Source organism: Uloborus diversus, chromosome 6 (assembly GCF_026930045.1).
Source record: "Uloborus diversus isolate 005 chromosome 6, Udiv.v.3.1, whole genome shotgun sequence".
In the NCBI taxonomy this organism is placed as follows: Eukaryota; Metazoa; Arthropoda; class Arachnida; order Araneae; family Uloboridae; genus Uloborus; species Uloborus diversus.
In genome coordinates, this window is record NC_072736.1 from 25658780 (window position 1) to 25684499 (window position 25720).

The following is a 25720-nucleotide window of genomic DNA, read 5'->3' on the forward strand; positions in this document are numbered from 1 at the left end:
TCATAAAGGAGGGTTAAGGCAAGACAAAATTGTAAAAATGCTGCAAGAACTAGACGCTGTAGATCAAACGGAAAGGAAATACTCCCTGAAACTCCCTCACACCTCTGGCCAGTATATTATATATCTTCCACAATATTTTGGACTGAGCAGCTATAAATGCATGAATTTTGTTCCGGATATGTACAAAAGAAAGTATCGGCGGAAGGATTTTTTAATTACGTTTAGCAGAAGGAGAACTTTGCCTTTTGGGGCTTCCCTTTGTTTAACTATGAGTGGTCTTCCCAAGGTCCTCTTTTTAATCCTAACTGGTCCTCTTTTAGTTCTCTTTTTGATGGAAAAGGGTCCTCTTTTACCCTTTTCTAAAGCTAAAATGTGTTGGGAGCTCTACATGGCATGAGTTTCATCGTTGGTGACGTCAGGAGCGTTCCTCAATCTGTGAATTTGCTATTATATATATGAGGAAAATACATAAGGCTTGTGAAAAGTGACAAAGGGTTGGGAAATTATACTAATACTAGAGGACCCAACAGACGTTGTTCTGTTCAAACTTTGTATATTGAAAAGTTAAAAAATTTCAATAAACTATCAAGTGTTTGAACTATTCTGTTGAAAAAAATAAGTAAAAAAAAAATGTTTTAAGCTGCTGTGGTGTCAGAATGCATATATTTAATACAACTTGATTTATCTAATACCCACTGAGCAGTTGGTTTATTACCTTTTTTTTCTCCTGTACGTAATGGTTTGCTCCTTCAGCGTATTTAAAGGATAAAAAGCGTCCTCAGATATTAAGCGTAAAAACTACCCATCTAGAACAAACGGGAAATCCCGCTGCAACATCCCCTATAAGAAAAAGAATAAAACAATCAAAAGATATCGTTTAGAAAAGTGATAATGGTAGAAACAGTTCTCTGAACAAGCAAAAAATCACTCATCCCTCCCCTCCCCCTCCCGATGTAAAATAAACACATTCTTCAACTAAAATGACTAAAAACTCTTTAAAAACAAAAAACAATTATTTGCAATTGTAAATTACATTAACAGTAGCTTTAAAATATAAACAAATGATCATGCAACTCCAATGTTTATAGCTAAAGTCGCCAAGCCACCACGTTACTGTAATCCAGCCGATCAGTGAGCGAAGCTAACTCCGATGGATTAGCGGTCAGATCTTTTGAATGAAAACTTTTTAAACTTTATATATTGCCTAATTTGTTCTTTCTACCAAAGATAAGGATCTTCCACTGAACAAATCTTTCGTGTACAGAACTACCCTGTTGTAATTTATCTGGACGAAAATAAAAAGTTTTTCGTCTTTAAATTCCATCATCTTTTGCTTTAATAATGTACTGATTAGTTAGATAATCCTTAAAGTATTCTCGACATTGGTGCCCAAACTCAGATGGATTTCAGCCGAGAAACAAATGTTGCTAGATACAGTACTTTCGGATCATTTCGTTAGGAAAACCTACAGCACTGATCCGGCCACATGGTTCAACTCTGACGCAGAACAAACGTTTTGCGTGAATCTCCAGTACTTTACTTTAAAATATATCACGGGACTTAAAATTGTTACCTTCAAGAAATGAAGGCTTCACTCTCTCCCTCTACGTTTTATGTATTCTCAACTGACATATCACAGTAGAAAATTTCATTGTAAAAAGCAGAGCTGGCTTTCTTATTGACAAACGTCTGCACAGAAGATTTTTATATATTAAGATTTTTAGTGTTCAATGTCCACTTGATTGTATTCAGTGGCGAGTAGCAACCGCTATTCTTGATCTTAGCAAGTAAGGTATAAATTAAAGAATTAATTTAAATTACTAGGAAAAGGAGCTAAAAGTTACTAAAATTCTAAGTAAGTTTTGAAGTTTTACTATAATATATAATGCAACATTTCTTTTTACAGATTCAGTCTTATCTCATCGTAACCCATATGCATCTTCAAATTTGTATTATGATAAACGTTGGATGGAAAAGCAAGAAGTCGCATTTACTAGTTGGTTGAACTACATTTTGACTCCAGCCGATAGTTTCAATTCTTCAGATGATGAAGGTGATATTAATAATTTTCAAGTTAATCATATTGACATAATTCATCTTTTTGATGTTGTCTTCAACTTTTTGACATGAATACAAAATTCCATCAGCCATGTCTCCCCCCCCCCCTCTTCCTCCATGGTGCATTTGTTCATTTATGTAGTTAGCTTGATTAAAATGATTTAAATTGCTACTTAATTTGTAACTGATTGGAGGGAAATTGATTAAAATCATAATTTCAATCAATTGGATTATTTTTAAAATTTTATCGATTAAAATTATTTTTTCAAACAGTTTTGCAGGGTGCCCAGGAATAACTGACGGCGAAATTCATTTGTGCATAATTTGCATTCAAGATGTTCTTTGGTGTTGGCAACTCATAATACTTTTATTTTAATTATATGAGCAATAGCGCAGACGTTTTTTTGAATTAAAATCCATTTTGTTCTTTGCGTTATCAAGATGGATGCTGAACGACGTTTAATTCTTGAAATGCATTTAAAAGGTAAGCGGAATTGAGAAATTTTTTAAAAAATGAAGTATTTAAATGTGTCAGATTAACTGAAAGAATTTTGAGACGGTTTAAAGAAACAGGTAGTGTAGAAGTAAGGCATAGCAACCAATGTTCGCCTCGACTGTGTTTTAGTCGGGTTGAACCTGTCTTCGTTTTTAATTGCACTGATGATGGCACTTGTATTTTAGAGTGCCGAAACAGCTGTTTGCTGGTTTTTTAACCTTTTTTCATTTTGAATTTGTACTTTATATACGTTGTCATATTTTATTCACTAAGGCATAGTGGTGGAAGAAAATGCAGTGTACGAACAAAAAAATTAATAAAATGTGTCCGCGAAAGAATTCAAAGAAAACTTTCACAATCTGCCAGAAAAATTTCAAGACACCTAAATTTATCGAAAAATACATTTGGAATCATTATTAAACAAAATTTAAATTAAAAGCTTACAAGAAAATGACAGCCCATGAATTAATAGAAAAAAATCAAGTCGAAAGCCTAAGAAAGTGCAAAGAGCTGCTGAAAAGACGCTGCTAATGAAATAATTTTTTCGCATGAGAAATTATTTTTGCAACAAAAGCATCTGATATTAGGCAAAATAACAGGATTTATGCTACATCAATGCAGAATAACAATTCAATTAAAATAATTGTTCAGAGGTTCCAAAAGCCATTTTCAGTAATGGTTTGGGATGCTAAAAGCAAGAGAGGAAAATTGCCCCGTCTTTTTATTGAAAAAGGTGTGGAAATTGGCAAAAATTATTATTTACAAAAAGTATTAAAATCTCACATGATTAAAGAAGCCCAAAAATTATTTAAAGAGAATTCATTCACATTTCAGCAAGATTCAGCACCCACCCACAAAGCAAAGATTGTTCAACAATAGTGCAAACATAGTTGTCCATCTTTTATTTCCACAGAAGAATGGCCTGTATCCAGTCCTGATCTCAATCCACTGGTATATGGGGATACATGGAGAATAAACTGAAAAACCTAAAACCAATGTCCATAGTTAAATTTAAAAATTTACTACGAAAGATATGGAATGAAATTCCAGTCTCTGTAGTGCGTGCTGCTGCAGAAGCCTTTCCAAAATGATTGTCATCTGTAGTTACAGTTAAAGGTGCAAGAATAGAAAACATTACTTAAACATTGATCAACAATGATGTTACTTTTAGTTAACATTTATTTTATCATTATAGAAAAACTTATATTACAGTAATAAAATTTTTTTGAACCGTCAGTTATTTGTGGGCACCCTGTATATTTATTCTTAATTAATGTTACAATCTTCAGATGCAACTAATTTGCTGTTTAAATTGAAGTTGGTAGTAATTCTACTATCGAGTTTAAACTTATTTTGTTATTATTTTATCATGTGTAATTAATGTTTATAGTTTTAACTGTAGGTACCCAAGGTTTTTTCAAAAAATACATTTAATTTACCTTACAGTGTCTTATTAATATGAGTTTCCTTAACAAATTAAGTTTCTTCCATTCCTGCTATTCAAAAGAAATCCATTTCTTCCAGCCTTTTTTTTTTCATGGTTTGTTCTGCTTTGGAAGAAACTTACCCACCTTGTCAGAAGGATTCATTTTTTTTCTTCTTCTTTCAGTGGATTCTGCTAAGATATGGATTGAAAGCATCAAGGATACAGCTCCAGTGAGAGCACCAACAAAGGAGGAACTATCCCTCAAAACTTACACAGCTGTCAAGAATTTGAATCAGCTGCGGAAGACAAGCTGTATGCTTTATCAGTCTGACGAAATTGCCGCTGTAGTCAAAACTGTTGAAAAAGAAGTGGACATGAAAAGGTTAAGTGTGAGAAAGGATCGTGCTCTCCATGCTGATCTTGGTAAGCTTTTAATTTTGTCACATATAAATCTTACACGTAATTCAAATGACCGGTTATAGCTCAAACGAAATTTTTTTTTGAAAATGTCGTGTGCAAGTTTTGGTACCTATTCAACTTTGAGTGCTTCAAATGTTTCAAAGCTTGTAGCTTGCTGAAAAGTGTAACTATCTCAATAAAAAAAGTCATTTTATAGGATTTTGTCTGCTTTTTTTTTCAAATCTGTATTTATTTTGTGTGTAGATTTTCCAAGAATTTCAAAAATCAGTCTTCATTTCAGAAATTCGTTTTTTTGGCTCATTTTTTTCTATCTATTCGGTTATGGTTACAAATTGCTGAGGATAATGGATGGTTCTATGCTCCACTTGGGCTCTTCTAACACTTTGGTTTGACTGATTAGGTCAAATTTACTCTTTATACATGTGTGTACATATAAATTAACTGTATTAACTGTAAGTTATGGATAATGCCGTTATAGCGAGCGACGGGTAATTCACTGCCATTTTAATGAATCAATTCCTCAAAAATGAAACAAAATCTAGTTTTAACATTAAAAAATGCAGAATATTTGAATCAAACGTGCCGCTTAAATGAATCAAACATATGAGACTGACCTTTTCCCACAAACGTGATGCATTAGTGCAGTCTTTTTTCTTTGCCTTCGCTTAGTAAAGTAAGTTTTTTTTCCTGTAAATTATGAAATGAAGGGGAGGCAGAGTGTAGCACACTTTTTGTAATGATTGTCTTATGATATGTCCAACAAAACCAGTGAGACGAGAGAGACATGTAGTTGGCGGGACTTTTCATTGTTAGTGTTAGCATTGAAACAATGAGGTACCAATACCGAGGAAGATTTATGACGTTGAAAAAAGAATGTTTAAATTACCTAGTTTTAGCAAATCAATTAGAGATGCATTTTTTGAAGCACTTAAGTTCAAATCTGATTTTTTTAACTTCTTTTTCTTACTGTTTTGTGACAAAATTCTTTAAATAATCAGATAATGGATATTTTGATTGCACGGTATACTTCTAATGATATCTGGTTTGACCAAAAGTTTAATAAAGTTCTCCAAAATTGTATGTAGAATTCCATGTTTAGGGAAAAAAAAGAAAAACAATGCGCACACAATTTTGCTTAATTGAATCAAAATTGTCTTTAACAAACATGATTCAAAAAACAACCGTGGGTACAAAGATTCTTTTGCTAACACATCTCTGACTCTTCACATTGCTATGACTTCATGCAAAATAGAATTTTATTGATACTAATGCTCTATTTTTTTTATACAGTGCTCCAAATATACTAGATGCTACTCTATTTCGAAATTACTATATATTTTTCTACTAAACTGTTGTGGATTTTTCCTTTTAAACTCCTATACATTTTGCTGTCAAACTTCTATATTTTTCCTTTTAAACTCATATATTTTTTTCCACTTGCTATGAGCCCTGCACGAATGAATAATTTATCTCATAATTATAGTAAAATATAAACTTAAAAGCTATTGTAAAGCTAAGGAATAGAGCTTTCTATTGATATGTTACAACGGCTTTCTTGAAACATCCCCACCCCCCTTTTTATGCATTACTTTGCCATTGCAGTGCCAGCCTAATTTTTGATACAGTGGAAGAATAGTGTTTGAACAATAAAATATATTTTTTCCAAAAATTTTCTAAGGGGGCCTGTTTTGAAACATTTGAGGTCAAGAGTCGAGGTGAATGACCTTGAAACTTAAAAAATCTCAGCAAAAAAAACCATGTTATGTATCAATAGAGAACTTTGTTCCTTAGCTTTGCGATGGTTTTTGGATTTTCATTCTATGATCATTAGGAGAGAAGTAACTCATTTGTAAAAACACGCTTTTCATTTTTTTTTTGGCATATTTTGAGTTTTTTTGCAGTTTTATATTTGGAACAATTTTCAAACTAGAAATGTAAAAATTGGTTGCATTTTGTATCGTGTCATATGCACTGGTGTTCCCATTGGGTGTACTCCGTATACGCCGTATACTCTCAAACATTTCTTAGACATATGGTGTTATACCCTCAAGCTTCAAAAAATTTCATTTTATGATATATTATATATATGATCGCATAGGATTACTGGGAGTGTACCCTCAAAAAAAAAAAAAAAAAAAAAAAAAAAGAAGATGGGAACATTACTGTTCTGATGTACCCTGTCATGCGAAATTTTATTCGTATTGGGAAAGGCGAGGCCAAAAACTTACTTTTTTTAAAAACTGATCTTGACATGGTATTGCTCATTTGGTTAATTTTGCTAAAAAAACAGCTGTAGAATGTTATTACTGCTAGTTTTTTTTTTTTTTTTTTGTTAGCAGTATGTGTATACACATCAGCTGATATTGCAATTAATTTAGTTTATTGAAAGTATCAGTAGTACATTGATAGAGAATTTTGTTAATCAATAAAATTAGTGCTTTTAGGTATGAAGTTCCGTCTGACCACTGATGTGATGGAAAGGCAAACATCCGGTTTACAAGCGGAAATGGATGCATCTATTAGTTTTCATTGATGCCAGCTTTTGCAGATGTATGCTAGTCTCTAAATTGAGCAGAGTCTCATTGAAATTGATGGAGTACACGTATCAAATTTTTACTTTTCCCCCTCATTCAAATATACTTGTCTTGAATGGACATTTGTTAATTCCATATCATCCGTGGTCAGACTATATAAGTGAGGTTTAAATATTTTCTCTTGGCTCTTTTTTTTTTTTTTTTTTCATTAAAGCTACATTTTAAATTTCAATGACTGCCTTATTTTCACAATAAAAATACTTAAAAATAGTTTTGAAAAAAATATTTCTTACCCAACGCCAGAATTAATACTAGTCATTTCTTAAATTTTACTTGTAAAAGTCTTACCGAAATTTTCTGTTTTAATTTAATGTTCTTGAATTGTTTCTCTTCCAATTTTAGGAATAAAAAGAGATATTCTGGATATGTTGTTGTCTTATAATTCTCTTTGGCTTAGAATTGGTCTGGAAGTAAGATTTTATATTTGATATAACCATAAAGCTTGTATTGATCAAATTATATGTATTTTGTGTTCTTTGTTATTACATGAAATGTTTTCTTTTGTAGACTATATATGGAGAAATAATTGTTTTGAAAAGTAATTGCGATGTTGTTGGTCTGTCAAGATTTATAATTAGACGATTACTGAGTGATCCAGAAATTACAGCCAAATTTTCGCATACAGCAGTAATAAACTATTTTAAACCAGGTATTAAATTCATTCAGTTCATCTTACATTTTATGTAAATTTTAATGTTTATTTAACAATTTTTTTCTTTCATTATTTAGGATATGAAGAAGAGATTAAGCGCTTCACACTTAAAAAATTTCTGTTACTAGTTTATTTTCTGGATATAGCTAAAAGAAGTCATCTTATAAAGAATGATCCTTGTCTCTTCACCAAGAAGGCAAAGTATAAGGTAAATCCAGATTGCATTTTCTTGAGTAATGTAGGCAGTTCCACCACTGCCTGAACGCACCCCAGTGTTTCAACTGCTGTAGTTTTTTTTAATTAAAGATGAGGAGTTTATTATCAAAACAAGCTCAACCTCCAGATTACATTTTCTTGAGTAATGTAGGCAGTTTCACCACTGCCTGAACGCACCCCAGTGTTTGAACTGCTGTAGTTTTTTTTAATTAAAGATGAGGAGTTTATTATCAAAACAAGCTCAATCTACCAAGTTTCAAGAGTGCATTTTTGTCATAATTTGATACTTCTTTGTCTATACTATCAGGCCACAGAACCATTTGGAAGAAGTCACTTTCAATAAGGAGAAAAACCCCTTTTATTTAAAAGTCGGTTCAATCCATTTTTTTATTATATTGTCACTGTAAAAACGTGCAGGTAACATCAACATTTTTATAATAAACTGCTTAATCTAGTCACATTTTTTATTGTAGTGGCCAGTGCATGGCATAAAAGCAAGAAACGACATGAATTTAATGAAGATTTAAGTGGAAAATTAAAAAAAAAAAGCTGATTTACAGCAAAACCGTCTCAATCCAAATTAATTGAATCTGTTAATAATTAGTACACTGCTACTTGGAAAAGAAAAACAAAAATAAAGTCTTACCCTGAATTTTCTCAAAGAAACAAAAAGAAAAAAATATTTTGGAAAAACATTCAATGGACAGAGTATGAAATGTTTTTCCTCCTAGCACTAATGCTTCAAATAAGGTTTTAAAATATTTTTCAAACCTGAATGTGCAAAAGCAAATTCCTTCTGTACCATTCAATAAAGGGGGGGGGGGAATGTTTTTCTATTATAACTCATTGGTTGGGGAGTTAAACTCAGTAGTAATTGGTGGAAAGCTGTAAATTGTTTTAATCTATTCAGTATGACTCTAGAAAGAACATGCTAAGTTTCTCCCTCCTGTTAAGTGAGCATACCTTCGCATCCAAATTAGTGACAAAAAACACTTTTTTTTTTTCCGTTCATATAATGTCTCAAAAACATAGCTTAGATTGCTCATACATATCCTCACAAAACTTGTAGACCTTGAAATTCTGAACAAAATGAATTACTAAAATGTAGATCTTTGTTAAATACTAAAGTCAGAACTTAATTTCCAGACTTGGCTTAAATCACTAATCAAGTGTTTTCAAGGCAGAATATACCTTTCCCACTCTCACTGGGCCTCCCTGGGAATGTGACACTAAAAATATACATCATGCTTTTCTTCTTTACGGAAGCAGCAACACAGCTGCGTTATAACCAAGTTAACATGCTAAATGTTGCTGAAAACAATTTATTTCGCTAAATGTAACAAAAAAAAAAAAAGACCTAAATCTTTATACATAACTCATTTTACTTATTAAAAAGCAAATGCAAAAATACTGAGATTTTAAGTGCAATTATTCAGAGATGGGATATATGGATAGGTTTATGGATTAAAAGTTTGCATACGTAATGTAATGAAATTATTTAAACAAAATTCTATAATTGCACAATCTGTTAACCTTTTGAAGTATTTCGCATCATTTATTTTATTTTTAAATCTATTGTGTTGCACTAGTATGCAGATTATAAGATGCACCTAATTTTTTAAACTAATTACATTTATTTTTAGATTGCAAAACTAGACTGAATTTTTTTTTCTTTATGATTTTGTAAAGCCAAGCTGACTTTTTGAAATACCAAATAATAGCTACATGAACTTTCTTATCCCTTTTTCTGGTCCTATTTATACCTGGTAAAAATTTTAAATCAAACACTGGACAATTTGATATTTGTTTTGAATGTAAAACATACCTGAATTTTGGCTGAGGTCACTTTTAGGACTTTAACTGTACTTAAGCTAGAATGTATGAATACTAGAATTTATTTTTATTTTTGTTTTTCAGTGTAGCAGAGATTTACTTCATGCATTTTCACGAGATTACCTGAGTGGTGAAGGTGATATTACAAAGCATTTAAGATACTTGGGATATAAAGTAAGCCATGAGCAAACACGGTTAGAAGAATTTGATTTTTCTGTTAAGAACATTGCAGTAGATTTGCGCTGTGGTTTACGGTTAGGGTAAGTTATCAGTGCTGTTAAGTTCTTTTTGTATCCTCTGTTACTAAGCATTCCTTATAGTAGGAGAGCTGTTGGTGGATTTGTTAAGGTATTTTAGGCTAAATGAAACTGGAAAAATTGTACAATTTGAATGTTAGTGAGTCTGGAATTGAGAGTCTACCAAGTCGTTTGAGGCTATTTTGCTACTTGCTACTGCGCAGCTAGTGGCATTTGAAAAGGGTCAGTTAAAAAAATCCATTTTTTAGGCACCTTGAGTAAAACAACCTCTAAGCACCTTACGTTACCTGAAGGAAGAGTTTTTTTTTTCATTTTTTGGAAGTGCCTACAAGATGGGTTTCTTGGTTCAATGTGTGCAAATTTGGGGCCATCTATGAGTATTTATAACCTTCCAAACAGTTTGTGAGTACTATTTCTGTATTGTGTAAGAGCTAAACTGAAAAAATACTGGGTGGTTTTTTTTTTTTTTTCAAATTTATTTTTTGCAAGTTTGGGGCAGTCTGAGGGTATTTATAATTGTTCAAACAGTCCTGGGGAATGCTATTTCTTTATTCTGTAAGTGTTAAAAAAAACACTAAATAGTTTCAAGGTGCCTAAAGCATGCCCTCACCAAGTGTTCACTACCGCGCCAAATGCTATATAATCATAACTTCGGCGAAAGAATGGCTAAAGGATGGATTTTTTGATTAACCTTTTTTTTTTTCAAAATTGTACAGTTATTTGACATGAATGAATAATTTCATTTTTTGCATTGCATTTTATTTTGCTTGCGTATTTCAGTCAGAGCTGGCTCTCTGTCTGCAGAAGCTGGTTTTTGCCCTGCTAGTGGCAGTAACTGGTTACAAGTGGAATAAACTGGCAAAAACTAGGAAATGTGTTGAATAGTTCAGTGGTCGAGAAATTACTTTATCATATTTGTTTAAGTAAACTAAAAAATTTAAATCCATTTCATCATTGTAAAAAGTAAAATCCATTGCTATTGCCCTTGATTTGGTTCAAAATGAGAATTGTTCACTTCCAAATGCTTGTAACATTTGGATTAATCTAAGGAAGGACGAGAATCTTATTTGTGCAAAATAAAAAGATGTGACAATGACATTCAGATTTAAAGAGGGAGTTACTGATAACCATTTGCTAGCTTATGTGCTTCATCCAAATTGCTTGGGATTGAGTTAATCATGTGCTCAAGAAAAAGTGTCAGAATTTTACTTGCCAACATTGACCTAGATTTTGTATGTGATACAGGGTTCGTACACTCCGGGAATACTGGGAAAACCTAGAATGGTCAGGGAAAATGACATATACAGTGAAACTTGTGTAAGTTGACCACTTGCGGTGCACTACTTTAGTGGTCAACTTAAACAGGTGGTCAACTTACGAAGGTTGATTTATAGCGGTCAAGAAAAAAGCGGTCAAGAAAAAAGCGGTCAACTTTACAGGTTTTACTGTAGTAAAAAATGTCAGGAAAAGTCAGGGAATTTTCCAAATTTGTACCCCCCCCCCCCCCCAAAAAAAAAAAAATTTTTTTTTTCAATTTTTCTCAGGGTATTTTATTCTATGAGATCTAGTCTTCGTTTTTATCGATGTTTCCTGAAAAAAATTGTAAAAATTTTAAGGCAAAATGACGCTGGCAATAAAAAAGTAGCAAACCAAAAAAACTTCCACAATCGCCATTTTTGACCCTCAATAGTTCCCGAGAAAAGAATTGCTTGGGTGACAACTTAACAGGGGCACAAACTTAACAGGGAATGAGACAATTTACTGATTTGGAAGCACAAGCCTGAAGATGGGAGGGTCGATTGGGAAAAATCGTTTTTTTGATCGTAAAGTCTTCAGCTACGTGTGAAGCGTAGTTGCCATTTTCGGTCATTCACAAGATGGAAGTAGACATGAACCTTAAATGCCCAAGATTCCAAAAACAAAGCAGAAGTGGATGTTTTCTTTAACTGCAAACTAATGAAAGTGACACAAAATGTGCTGATTTTTTTTAAAAATTATTATTTTAAATAATTATCTTGAGAAATGAGAAATTTTGTTCTCATACTTAATCTTTCTTATCCTCATTGCCTTGGATGCAAATGTGCTAAAGACTTTTCAACTAAATTGTAGTTTCATGCAGATTTATTAATTTTAAATCATTTTCATGCTACAAATTTAAAAAAAAAAGCTTATTTTTTGGCTTAGCTGCCATTTTTGGCCACTCCCAAGATGAAAGTACACACAACTTTTTAAGTGCCTAAGTTTCCGAAAACAGCATTGGATGTTTATTGCAATGCAAACTATTGAAAACTACACAAAATGTCTTTTTTTCCGGATAATTCGTAGATATTTTCTAAAAAAAAATGCAATATTTTATCTTTAGAACATTTTTTTATTCTGATTGATTTAGATGTTTACATGCTAAAAACTTGACTATTTTGTCTTAATTTTAGTTTTTTAAGGATTATTAATTATTAAGACTTATTATTTATTAACTATTTTAATGCTACAAATTCAAAAATTTACTTATTATCTTAAATGTTTCACTTAGTCGTAATATTTGGTCGCTTGCTCGATGGAGGTAGATATAAATTTTCAAAAACAGAATTGGATGTTTATCTCAATGTAAACTAGTAAAAGTAACATAAAATTTGGAATAAATTATGAATTTTTAAATATTTTCTGGGAAAGAAAATTTTAAGTAAGCATCCTTAGTAGGCGAAAGGGAAAAAAAAGATGATTGGCAGATGTTGATTTTTTTAATTATGCATTGCATGATATGCGGATCGATGCAACAAGTTAATCATATTTCTAACCCTACAACAAGTAAATGCAACAAGCTAATCAGATTGTAGACCAAAAGCAAGTGCTAAAAGATTGCTGTGCAATTACGGCAAAACAATAATATTTGGCATGACAAGTGACATCAAAGAAAAGATAAAACAAGTTGAAAGTACTTTGTTTTCAACTAGTAGTAAACGAATTAAAACAATTTTGAAGAAAATGTTTAAAAAAAACTTAAAATTTTGATAGAGAAAAGAAAAAAAAAACCCAAGTTTTTTTTTTTTTTTTTTTGTTATTTTTTATTTAAAACATATTTTGAACACAATTCCGATCATTTCAAAGAAAGTTCAAACTTTTTTTTTCTTCTTTTCAAAATAGTTTATTTTCTGTTAAATGTTATAAACTGTAAAGAAAACATTATATGTGCTGCACTTGCTGTGTCCACCACTTCGGCAATTTATAAACTTTTTCTCATAAACTCCCCGGCGCTTAGGCCTGAAAATACGGTATAATTTTGAAATTCTTGTGTGCATTGGGCTATTAAGGGACCAAAAGCAGATGGGAGACTTGCTCCAAGTGGTATCTCTCATCTTCATAAATAACATTCTTGTTACTTGATTTATTCCACTTTTCTCCCTCAACAGAGCATTTCCAAGAAGCAGTGATTTGCTAATTTTTCCTTTTGTCTGAAATTCGGGTATCCTATTGATTTCTTGACTTGACAGCTTAAGAAGAGAAAGGTCCCGCTAATGTATGATCTGCAGTGAAAATATAATTCCCAAAAATATGTGAGCTTACAAATGCAAAGATATCTGCTAAAAGAAGCTTAGATATAAAATTTTGAAACCTAACCTAGGTCTTTGCATCTGTAGGCTCACATAATTGGCATGAAAATTGGTTCCTTGTGATCTCAAAGCATATACCTGCAATTATTTGCAATTTTGTGCTATATAACATTGTTTTAGCCAACGAACTTTCACAAAATGTATTTATTTCTTATGATTAAAAATGTTTTTTTTTTTAAATCCAAACGCCACCCCTCCCCCATTTTTTTTTTTGAGCAATCATGATTGCTTATTGCTTTCATTTGACTGTTTTGATGCTATGATTTTATTTTCCCACCAGCACCCTCTGCATCACCACCGTCGACTGGGTGTTGCACCTCACGATGCTGCTCCTCTAGCGAAAACAGTCTCCAGGTTGCGTCAATATCCTACACTTACATGCATACATACAAGCACGTACACACACCTACACACTCAAACACATACACACACGCGCATACACATACACACATTCATACACCAACACACATTCAAACACATACATACACACGCATACATACATACATACAGACACCTACACATACACACGCCTACACACAACTACCCACACACTCATGCCTGCACACACACATACACATTCTCCCCCCACACACAAACACTCATACACACAACTACCCACACACTCATGCCTGCACACACACATACACATTCCCCCCCCCCCCCACACAAACACTCATACACGCAACTACCCACACACTCATGCCTGCAAGCAGAACACACATGCCTACACAAACACACATACCGCACACACACACATAAACACACACGCCTACATACACACACAAACACACACGCCTACATACACACACACACACTCGTGATTGCGAAAAACATAATTTGAATTCAAGATGTCAAAATTCAAATTATTATTTTTTTTACTTGATAGACAATTATTAGTTTGCAGATACTTTTGAGTTGCGTACGTAGATACTTTATATTTTTATCTGACCCTGCTTGTATATTTTGAAATATAAATTAGTTTGGGAAGCCTTATTATTCAAATGGTTTTAATAAAATCAGCGCACAAATGAATCCTAGAGAGGAACAAAGATTAATTTTTAGTGACAACTGCTTAAAGTTTTAGAAACGTATATTGGTTTATTTCCTTTTAGTACAGAGCGTTTCTTCGCTAAAAAGACAAAAGAGCATATCTTACTTTTAAGCATTTTGCAGAAAACCAATTTAAAGATTTCCAGTTTACTGTATCGTTCGAAAACTCCCACCAGTATATACCCACTGTAACTTTTTTACTATTAATTGTAGAGATATGCCCAATCATCATATTATAAAATCGTCTTCGGACATTTCTGTGTTCTCATTTTTAGATGTTTTTGAGATACGGCCATTCGTCTTTTTAGCCACGATTTATATGAAGAAATAAGGTTAAGTTTCGTGGTGGTAACATTAATCTATTTCTGAAATACATTTGCACTAAAAAGAGTAAAATAACCAAATTTTTTTAAAAATGCTAAGCACTTTTTACAATGCACTCAAAAGGACAAAATAACTTTTCTGGATCAGAAAGGACAATTTAAGTATTCCTGTAGTTTCAATTTTTCCAAGAAAATGATCCCTCAAACAAAGAAAAATGCAACTAAAGTCTTTTCAAGCCTGACTTTCTCAGAACAATATGCATGTTTCAACACTCAAATTTATGATTGAAAGATAATGATAAGAGAGAAATTCTCGACATGACTTTAGATGCACTTTTCTTCGTTTGTGATGTCATTTTCTCGGAATAATTGTAAAGTACAGGAACATTCAAAATGTCCTTTCTGACTCAGAAATGTTATTTTCTCCTTTTGAGTGCAGTGTAAGCTTATGTTTTCAATAAAATGCTTGATATTTTTTAAAAAAATTCTGTTATTTTAAAATCTAGTCTTTACTATTCTTTTAAAGTTTCTAATCAAGATGTGTGTAACAAGTTGAAAATACATGGTGTGAAACAAAAAAGAGTACAAAAAATATTTTTGTATTCATTTCTCCTGCCTTTTTATGAATGGTTGATTTTAGTTATATAAAAATATTCTATCCTTAAATCTTTCATATAGTTTTTATGCAAGATTTATTCCATGTTTTCAATCCAAAGTTATCAGCAATTATTTCATAAATTATTAATGAAAAAAAATGCATTTTTATATCCTCGTGCTCCTGCTGTCTATATCTTAGTGTTCAATAAAATATAGCATTTGAATTATTACTTAAAATAGAATTTCTTTTAGGCGTGTAGTTGAGTTAATATTCCAAGACTGGTCTATTTCGAAGATGTTGAGAATAAACACTCATAGTAGGCTTAATAAAGTTCATAACAATGATGTTATCTTGAAAGCTCTTCAAAAGGCATCTATTGAAATACAAAGTAAGCTTCTTTGCTCTGTTTATTGTATGTTAAGTTTCTGATTTGTATTTTTTGACTTTGTTGTTTGTATTTTTCTATTTCTATTTATTTTTTACTTATGTTTTTGTTTGTTTTTTAAAAATATTTTTCATTTATTTTGTATTTGTATATCTTCTATTGTTTATATACTTTGCTGAATCAGTTTCTTAAATTTAGTGAAAATCGTGTTTTATATGTCAAGGTTGCTGTTGATTTAATATACAGTCGAATTTATGCATTTCATATGACTCGTCATAGTCGGATTTAGGCTGTGAATTCTGAGGGTGCAACAATATCGGAGAGGGAGTACAGGACTGTCAATGGCGACAATATTAGTCAAAATATGTGCATAAATGTCTATTTTGCAATTAATTGCAAAAAACGGCATTTATTTTAGTAGATGTATAACTAAATTACGTAAAAATGCTGGTATTTTTTCTTTTCTTTTTTCTGCTAGGAGAAAAAAAATTGTTACAAAAATAATAAAAAGTTGCTTATAAGTTTACCCCCTAGTTACCAAGGAAAAAAAGGGAAAGTTTTACAGCATTTAGTTTTTGAAAGCAATCCTTTTTAAAAAATGGAAAATGAAATGTATTAAACATTCACGACCTGAAATGTCATGTTCATATTTAATTTGTACAAAATGTTTCATTTTTGTGGTCATGATTTTTGTAAAGGTATCGTTTTTATGAGTGCGACTTTTGTAAAAGGTTAGTTTTTGCACATGTGATTTCTGAAAAAAGTTTATTTATTCTAGTACTGCTTTTCTAACTGCTTTTTGGTTTTTAATTTCCTCTTGTATTTGTATTACACATTCATTTTCTGAAAACGAAAGCTAATTTTCCGTTGATCGGAAATATCACGAATACGGTGCTTTTAGCTCTTTTTATACAGTCAGACAGTCTTTTACTGTTGTATTTAATTAACAGTCAGCCAAAGAAAAATTATACCAAAATGTGTCATTACTGATTTCTCTAGTGTTTATTCAAAAGGGTTGGGCTGAAGATCGGAATTTTTTTTTTAAAGTTATCTTTTTCAAGAGTTGTTTAGGAAAAATTTGCCCCTCGTATAGGTCTATCCCAATGCTGTGAGTGGTGTCTATTTATTGAAGTTTCAATGCATTAATATGATATAAATGCTATTTTTTAAAAAATGAGACTATTTTAGAAACTATTTTCTGCATCTGGTAACTGTTTTGGAGACTTTTTCATGTTAAAGGCTACTGAAGCAACTATTTTTATAGCGAACCTCCATGGCAGGGTTGGGGTAAGGGGGGTTGTTCCTCAAAACAAACAGGGGGTTTGGAGTAAGGGGGCTTCCTTTGGAAATTTTTGAAAATTCACAGTAAAAATGCTGGTTTTTAGTTGATTTCAGAGCGGTTTTATAGCACTGTTTGCTGGAATGATGTTTAAGGACTTGACTTGAAACAGTTTATATCGTTTATGAGGAAGTGTTTCCCCAATTGTTATATTTTTTAACTTTACTAGCCATGGTTTCAAAGCAAAAGAAATTGTAATGATATACCAATAAATACCCAATTACAGAGTGTACAATTATTCTATAATACAGCACTGAAAAATAAATAATTTAAGAAAAGTTAATTTGATGCATGTAATTATTGTATAAAAAAACTTCTTAATATGTAGCACAATTTCTCTCACACTGGCGATGTGTAGTGACTGGGTCACATAATAAACTGCATATTATTGTATTTTTGGATTTGCTTTCAAGTAAATTTATTCGCATTGTAGTTGCAGAAAAATATAAGTTGTTTTAAAAACTTTTTCCTGATAAAATGTATTTCATTTACAAATTTTTTTTTTTTTTTTGAAAATTCGACCAAAAATGTTGGGTGTATGGCGCACTCCCCGGCACCCTGTAAATCCGCCTATGTACCTCGTTAAACCGCTACGCTAACTTAAGTGAAGGACCAAAACTTGGCGGATGTCAAGAGTGGCGGTTTAATTAGTTTTTCCCAATCCTGTACAAATATTTTCTATTCCAAAAGAACTTTGAAAAAAGTTTTCCTGCAGTGTGTCACTGAAGATTCTTTGGTTACTTTTTTGCCCCCAAGAATTTGAAAGATTATTTGAAGTAAACTGATGACTTGCGGATTGATTTTTATTCTGAAATGCCCAAATTAGAATTTTCTTGTGCATATTTAAGATTGCTTTCAACATCTTTGCAGAACATAGCAAAAGAACACGATGTTGCAGAATTATGATGCTATCATTTGCTGAAGTCTGCACCAGGGTTCGCCGATATATATCAGTCGATATATATCAAGATATGTATCCGATATTTATTTTTCCAACTTTGGTATTTACACAAAAAAAAGTATGTTAATCACATTAATATTGTTCATTTATTATTAAAAATTCCAAAAAGTTATTTACTATATTTTTATAATGCATAATACATCACTAATATAACAAAGTAAGATAATACACATTTTTTTCTTGTATTTTATATGGATAAAATTATTAGTAATTTAAAGATTTTAATTCCTATTCAAAGTGCCTAATTAAATTTTAAACATTGCTCCAAAGAAAAGAAAATGTCTTATGACTGTGCACTGACTAATGCATATTATTTATTTCTGAATCATATAACTGTAAAAGTAGCTAACAGAAAAAAAAAGAGTAAAAAAACTAATGCTAACTTCATTAAATTTGATGGAAATGTAAACTGAAATATTAGATATAAATAATGAAAGAAAATTTAATTTTAAGTCTACATATTGTAATTATAATATAAGAAAATAAAGAGTGATTTGAGGATGCATTAACTATTTTGAAGACTTAAGTTTGTGCTAATTGAAAATATTCAATACATATCAAAATATTGGATATTTTCGAAAATATTATGATATTTTCCAACTCAGGTCTGCATACAATATCAGTTACAGGTTAATCCTTGACCCTCCTCCTCTTTAACCAACTGGAACAGAAAAAGGGGTAAAGAATGAATGTTTTCATTACTGGAGTCCTGAAATGTCAAAATGAAAAGGTTGAAAGAGCTGATAAGTTCAAGTTAAAAATTCGTGGAGATGTTGGATACAATGCTCCTTGCGACTGAGTGCAGCAGGGGGCAGATTAAACAGAAAATAGATAATAAAGCTGGACACTTTTACCTGGTGTACCTAGTGGCTAATGTAGGTGCATTTGTATAGTGGCTGGTGTGTGTGACATTTCATGATATCCCTTTGTGCCTCGTCATGGATATTCACTTTCTTAAACGGCTGACCTCTAAGTTTGGATTGTTTGACGTGGTCTTTCAAGATGAGGGTTTAAACAGTAATATTATCATACTGAGTACAATTTCTGCGAAAAATCTGTGGTGGTTGGCGGACACTGGGGCGGCAGTTTAGGGTGGGAATTTGTATTGCATTCCTGTCAAGGACGGATCCGGAAATTTCTCAAGGAGAGGACGATTGTTGTTGTTGTTTTTCTTTTTTTTTCATACCTTTTACTATGTATCTGTTTTACACCTGGTTGGGGGGAGGGGGGGGGGGAAATGGCACATTATTTTTACTAAAAATAAAATATAGAGAATCCAGATATATTGCCAAGGGGATTCCCAAACCAATTCTTTTTTTTTTTTCAGTTGATAGAGTATTCTAAAATTGCCTTTTAGAAGTTCAGTTTCGTAATACTTCCAGGGGAATGTTTTGAAATCCCTCCCCCTAACATCGCCGCAGGTATTCTACCATTTTGCTTACCCATACTGGAAGAAAGTCACTGAATCCTTTTCGGGCTCTACCTGAGTTATCTACAATCGCGTCTTTAAGGCTTACATTTTGAGAAGTGCACTGCAGAAGGCCTCCAAACTCCTCCTTCTAAAATCACTTGAGATTGTCTAAAACAGTCGTTTTGAAATTTCCGTTCCGAAAAGTGTCCGAGAAGGAGATTTCAACCTTATTCCTCTCCTAAACCTCACATCAAAGATGGCCTACATTTTCTTCTTAAAACCTCAATTAGGAAAAAAATTACCGGTGCAAAGTCCCTCAAGAGAGGGCCGATCGCTCCTCCCTTGTATCCGTCCTTGATTCCAATATATAACCTTTCTTTCACCGCTTTTCTTGGCGAACTAAGAGGGGAGCGGTTTAACAAGGTTCGACTGTAGTATTATTTTTGGGACCTCAGCATTGGCGTCCATGTGCAAAATTTTAAGGGGGGGCTCAGATATTTTCCCCATAGAAACCGATTTCAATACAGACTATAGTTATTAAAGTTTGACCTTTTTAATAAATTATTCATTAATGGCTGGAGAAAAAATGTTTTTACATTTTTGCAAAGAAAAAAGTACTAAAAACAAAGAAATTCTAATTTCTAAGGGGGGGGGGCTGGAGCCCCCCTTGCCCCCCTATACGGGCGCCCTTGGACCTCAGGTTTTCCAAACAGAACGGGGAAGATACCTGTGTCCTTGTGTTGTATTGGACTTGGCAGCTATCCTGCACATTGCACTTTATTGTAAATTTCCTTGATTTGAATGTTTTTTTTTCTAGATGATATAAATCCGAAAGATCTCGTAGATGGCCATCGCGAAAAAACATTGGATCTACTTTGGCAGATTGTGTTTAAAACTCAGGTGCTTATTTTTATATTTTCTATAATATTGGTGATAGTGATTGTTTATACATATGCTAAGTTAAGTAACTTTTCTTTGTAGATATCAAAACTTTTGAATAAGGAATTACTGCGACAAGAAAATGCTTTCTTATGCAGAAATCTGAAACTCAAATCAGAATATGCAGCTTTTAAAGCTTTACGAAATCCAAATACGGAATTTGAGTGTTCTCAGCCTGGTTTCCTTGATTCTAAATTGTACAAAGAGCATGAAGTCTTGCAACTGTTGCTACAGTGGTGTCAAAATGTTTGTGCTTATTATGGTCTTAAGGTATGTACTCTTTTATATTAGATCAAGATTTAGCCCTGAAGTAATGCCCTTTTTTTTAGCATGCTTGTGGACTATTATTAACTACAGGTAAAAAGTAATAAAAAGCATTTCTTTTTATAATTTAAAAGAATTATACGTAGGATATGAAATTAAAAAAGATTTTCCTGCGGCAAAAACAAGTACAGTGGAACCTTGATAACTCGACAGCCCACGGGAAGATGAAAACATGTTGACTTAAGCAGATGTCGACTTACTGAGGGTCCATAATTTTAATTCCTGCATAGTTTCTTTCTAATATTCAATATTCATATTATGAAAAATTAATTCTAGGAAATGAATTTTTTTTCTTTGCTTGAAAAGTACATAATAAAATCACTAATATTCATTGAATACCTCGTGAGGAATAAATTAATAAATTTTGAAAAGAGATAAAAGCTTCTATGTCTGTTAGAAAGTCTTGCTCACACTTGTTTGAAAAACATGTCATGGTGCCTTCTTTCCCTGGAGCAGCATTTTTTAATTTCTTTAGTAAGTGGAACCCTGACTCCTCCTGACGCTCAAAGTCGAATTGCAGCTTTTTAAAAATTATGAAGCTAAAATGTATTTTTAGGACTACAAATTCGAAAAATTTTTCAGCGGACTCCCTAATTTTATTTGTTTTTTGTGCATTAGCACACTAAAAATTTGGTTTTCACTCAAATGAAGTTGCTTCTGAAAATTGCATAAATTTCATGATTACATAAAATTTATTTTTTTTTCTTTTGCATTTTTTGGGGGGAGGGGGTGTAACACCACTAATTACTGCCACGGGTGTCACCCTTGCTAGGTACGCTGCTGGTAAAAGTACAGTGCTTGTAGCTTAGATTCAATTTATAATTATGCATTTCTTTTTGTTCATGAATGTTTGTGGAATAAATTTAGTATTGAACTTAAGGTTGAAAAATGTGAATTGTAAACATAAAACTTTTTTTCTCAACAATCAAGACATAGGTATTGAATGATCTTTTAAAATGTAATGTGGAATTAAATCTGTTACAAGGAATTCCTGAATCTACAGTTGCATTATTCTCTCATGTTTTTTAAATATTTTGTTTAATTATCAAATTAAATTCCTCAGGTTCATAATTTTACTTCATCTTTCTCGGATGGCCGAGCTCTTTGTTTCCTGTTACATCATTACCACCCGAATTTGTTGCCATATAAGAACATCAAGACGGAAACAAGTTATACTTTTCATGAACAGCAAATGATTGCTGCTGAAGCTGATGACAACAGTCCTTTTCATGGCAATAAAGGTAAGGGTCATTCTTCAAAAAGTGTAATTTTTCTGTAACATGCCTTTTATAGTTACAATTTTAAAGAATAATTCATTTAACAATGACTTTTAATTTTGTCAAAAATATATTTATTTAAACCTGCCAATAATTTTTTAATAATATTTATTTTAGTATATTTTTAGTTCACAACATGTGAATTCTCACCGCCGTGGCATGCCACACACCTTATATGGCTGTTTATGTTGCTTAATAACTTGTTTAATTAAAAGTATATATTTATTTATTGATTATTCCCTTCGCAAGTGTCTCAAATACTAATTGTTTAAGTATATTTAATTTTTTAATATTGTGTTGTAGTTCGTTTTAGTAGGACAAGAAGTCATGTCACACAATAAATTCTCACCATTACCTAAACTTAAAATGCCATTCCTTGTTAACACGTGGCAGTAATGACATCAAATTTTATTTTCCATGATACAAAGGAGCCCCCTTGTTTGTTTTCAGCCATAGTTGAAGTCGTGAGATTTTTGTCGAAAAACAAAAAGATAGATTTTGCTTCAAAAACTTGGTATGGTAACTCTGACTTCTCACCTCCGTGAACTTGAATTTCAGGAATGTAAATTAATGTAAAAAAAAATGAACATGTTTTTATATGTTTAACATGTGCAGATTGTAGCAACGAAGAAAAAAAGTTTTTCCTTGAAAAATTATTATGCCTATATTAATGGAAAATTCCTCACCTCCGTGACAGACCTTATCAATGTCATTATTTCTGAGGTGAAAATAAATGATGGAGGGAAAAATACATCAATAATAGGCATTCTTCCAAAACTATAAATTGACAGCATATCCTCAAATTTACTAAATACTATTTTTAACTTACATTTGAAACTACTAATTTAACCGTACTTTAATTAAGACAGCTTAATATTATCTTCCCACTAATCATTAAAATAGCTGATTGTTTTCACCAATTCACAAAATTACTACTTTCACATTAAATTGGACCCGATTTTTGAATATTAAAAGTTTTTTTTTCTTTCTATGAACAAGGCATTTTTTTATTATTTTTATTTATGATTACAGTAATTGGAACTTGGCTGGGCCATTGTTTATGGTTACTTCTAGTAAGTAATACTTTCATGTAAGAACAAAAAAAAAAAAAGATTTTGAAGTTGAAAAATGTTTGCGTTCAAAAGTTACGTTTTTTGGAGAATGACCCATAAGCTTTGGATTTCAATACAATGTCACTTATAGATTCAGTTCTGGCTGTTACTGTGGGGTATCTCATAAAATTTCATTTACCATATTTTCTTTGACATAATCCACTGATTCCATAATGCATGCTGCAGAGTGTTTAAAAAAAGCATATAATATGCAGTAGAATATAAACCGCAGATAATAAATTTTATTTTTTCAATATTAGGCTAATTGATGAAGCCAATCTTGCTTATGCTTGAATCAGTTTAAGGGAAGGTAATTACTAAATTTTTTACAGTGGGCTATAACTTGGGAACTAAACCATGTTTATACTTTGTAGTAACTAGCTTTATTTTTGCTGAATATCAATGTTTTTATGATCTGGAATTTTTTAGGAAATTCATTTTATCCTCAAGAATATCAGGGATGTTGCAATTGTAAAAATAGTATACTGTAAATTTGGAATAATCACATGACTAAACTCTTTTCTGTTGACTAGCTTTTTTAATGAACTTCACAAAGACTCATTTATACACAATGTACACTGGAGAAGAATTAATGGAATGTGGTCTTTCAAATTAACACATTACGCATACGTCAGGCATGACTTCTCGTTAAGCCATCTACATGTCAGCTGGTACATATACGTCGGAGTGTGCACAGAAATTGCTGTCACAAATGTGTGACATAACAAAAACCTGTCACAGATGATTTAACGGCCCCCCTCGATATTGTTTACCCTACATCCTTACATATATTTCACCCCTGATTTCAAAACTCTTTCCTCTTCAGGCTTGGGCCCAGGCCTACAGATGTCCACCCCCCCCCCCCTGCCGCCATGCACGCCACTGCGTATACAGGGGAGAGGAAAGCTTGTGTATGCACGAACAAGGCAAAATACATTGTTAAACATAATTTATTTTTGGACCTTGATATTTTTTTTTTGGCCCTTTATTAGATTTAACACATAACGTCTTGTTCATTAATATTTATTAAGTGAGAAATCTGAAAGTTATTTCTTGAAAAACTAATGTTAACCTTTAGGCTACGGCAACTATACAATTATCTTTTCCCTCTCCCTACGGCTCAAAGCTTTCTTAGTTCCTTCCCCCCCGAATAGGACAGCATAAAGGGGGCGATGTCCACTTCCACCGCTGAGCTCTCCGCAATACAGGGTTGCTATAGTAGGACACTACACTTGGCTAGTCATCACTTATTCAATGGTTTGAAAATAATTTTTTTCCCTCCTTGTTCCTTATGGGGTTCTCTAGGTTTAGATTTTCTGTAAGTATATTTGGTTCAGTTTTAAAATTGAAATCACTGAAATAACGCTTCTCATCTAACCTAAGACTAACGACAACAAAATAATAAATATCAAACTCTATTTGTGTGGTAGACCACTGGATTCAATAAATGCCAGATGTCCTTATCTATGCGCTAAAATGCGGAGGTAAATAGCGTTCAACTGAGACCAAAGCCAACTTTAGGGGAACTTTGCTTTTCAGCTTGGCTATTCAGAAAAATGATGACACTAATACGTGTGTCCAAGAAAGAATCCACAATAATAGCTAACAATTCCTTGCTTTGCTTTTCTGAGCAGGTGCAAGCGGAATATGCTTGAACACCGTATTCATTTACATAAAGAACGTTAGCGCTTATCTATCTTTTAGAGCATGCAAGGCACCCTTTTTTGTATATGAAGCTGGCGTTTCAAAGTCAATCACTGTCGAGTGAGATAATATGGAGAGACAGCCTTCAAATCCCCTGATATCCCCAATCACTCTTTCTTCTAATTGTGGTTGAAATACCTCTAGTAATTGTTGAAGGATTAAGTTCCGCTCCCTTCACAATGCACAAGAAAAATATCTGGGCAAATTTGTTTTAGTTTCCTAGTCTTTCCTCTTTTCAACATTTCCTATTTATGTACTATCTTTATAATACATTTTCACTACCCAGTACGTTGTTATTTGTGAGTAAGAGAAGATAAGTAAAAAAAAAATACGCATGAGTAAACAGAAAACCAACCTCTTTCTTCCATTTTTTACTGGCATAAACAGTTCCAAATGTAAGAATTAATTAACAGAAAAAAAAAATAAACAGACATTAGACTCTCATTGAAAACTAAGTAAGATATATCAGATGCTCTTATAAATCTTTTCATTTAACCTCTTTTTTTTTTGCGCAAGGAAGAAAGAGGAGCAACCGACTTTGACTTAAAAATTAACATTTTAAGCCCCTTAAATACAAACAGGGGGAAAACTGAATGCACAAATTTATACTTTATTAACTGCTTTATAAGGCCATAACATTTAAGAATTCCTAAGTTGAACCATAAAATTAAAAAATTCAGCAAAAAAAAAAAAAAAATCCTCGTAAACGTGCCCCGGTGTACCATACTTATTTTGTT

General features: G+C 32.3%; 1 protein-coding gene across 1 annotated transcript in view; it reads left to right on the forward strand.

Moving 5' to 3' along the window:
* Window positions 1-25720, forward strand: part of LOC129224287 (abnormal spindle-like microcephaly-associated protein homolog) — an 88143-nt gene that overhangs the window by 14649 nt on the left and 47774 nt on the right. The window contains exons 4-13 of the mRNA XM_054858717.1: window positions 1907-2053; window positions 4164-4403; window positions 7337-7404; window positions 7502-7643; window positions 7724-7854; window positions 9780-9955; window positions 15783-15919; window positions 20445-20527; window positions 20609-20836; window positions 21954-22131. Of these exons, the coding sequence (XP_054714692.1) occupies window positions 1907-2053; window positions 4164-4403; window positions 7337-7404; window positions 7502-7643; window positions 7724-7854; window positions 9780-9955; window positions 15783-15919; window positions 20445-20527; window positions 20609-20836; window positions 21954-22131 (1530 nt within the window). The remainder of the gene's footprint in view (window positions 1-1906; window positions 2054-4163; window positions 4404-7336; window positions 7405-7501; window positions 7644-7723; window positions 7855-9779; window positions 9956-15782; window positions 15920-20444; window positions 20528-20608; window positions 20837-21953; window positions 22132-25720) is intronic.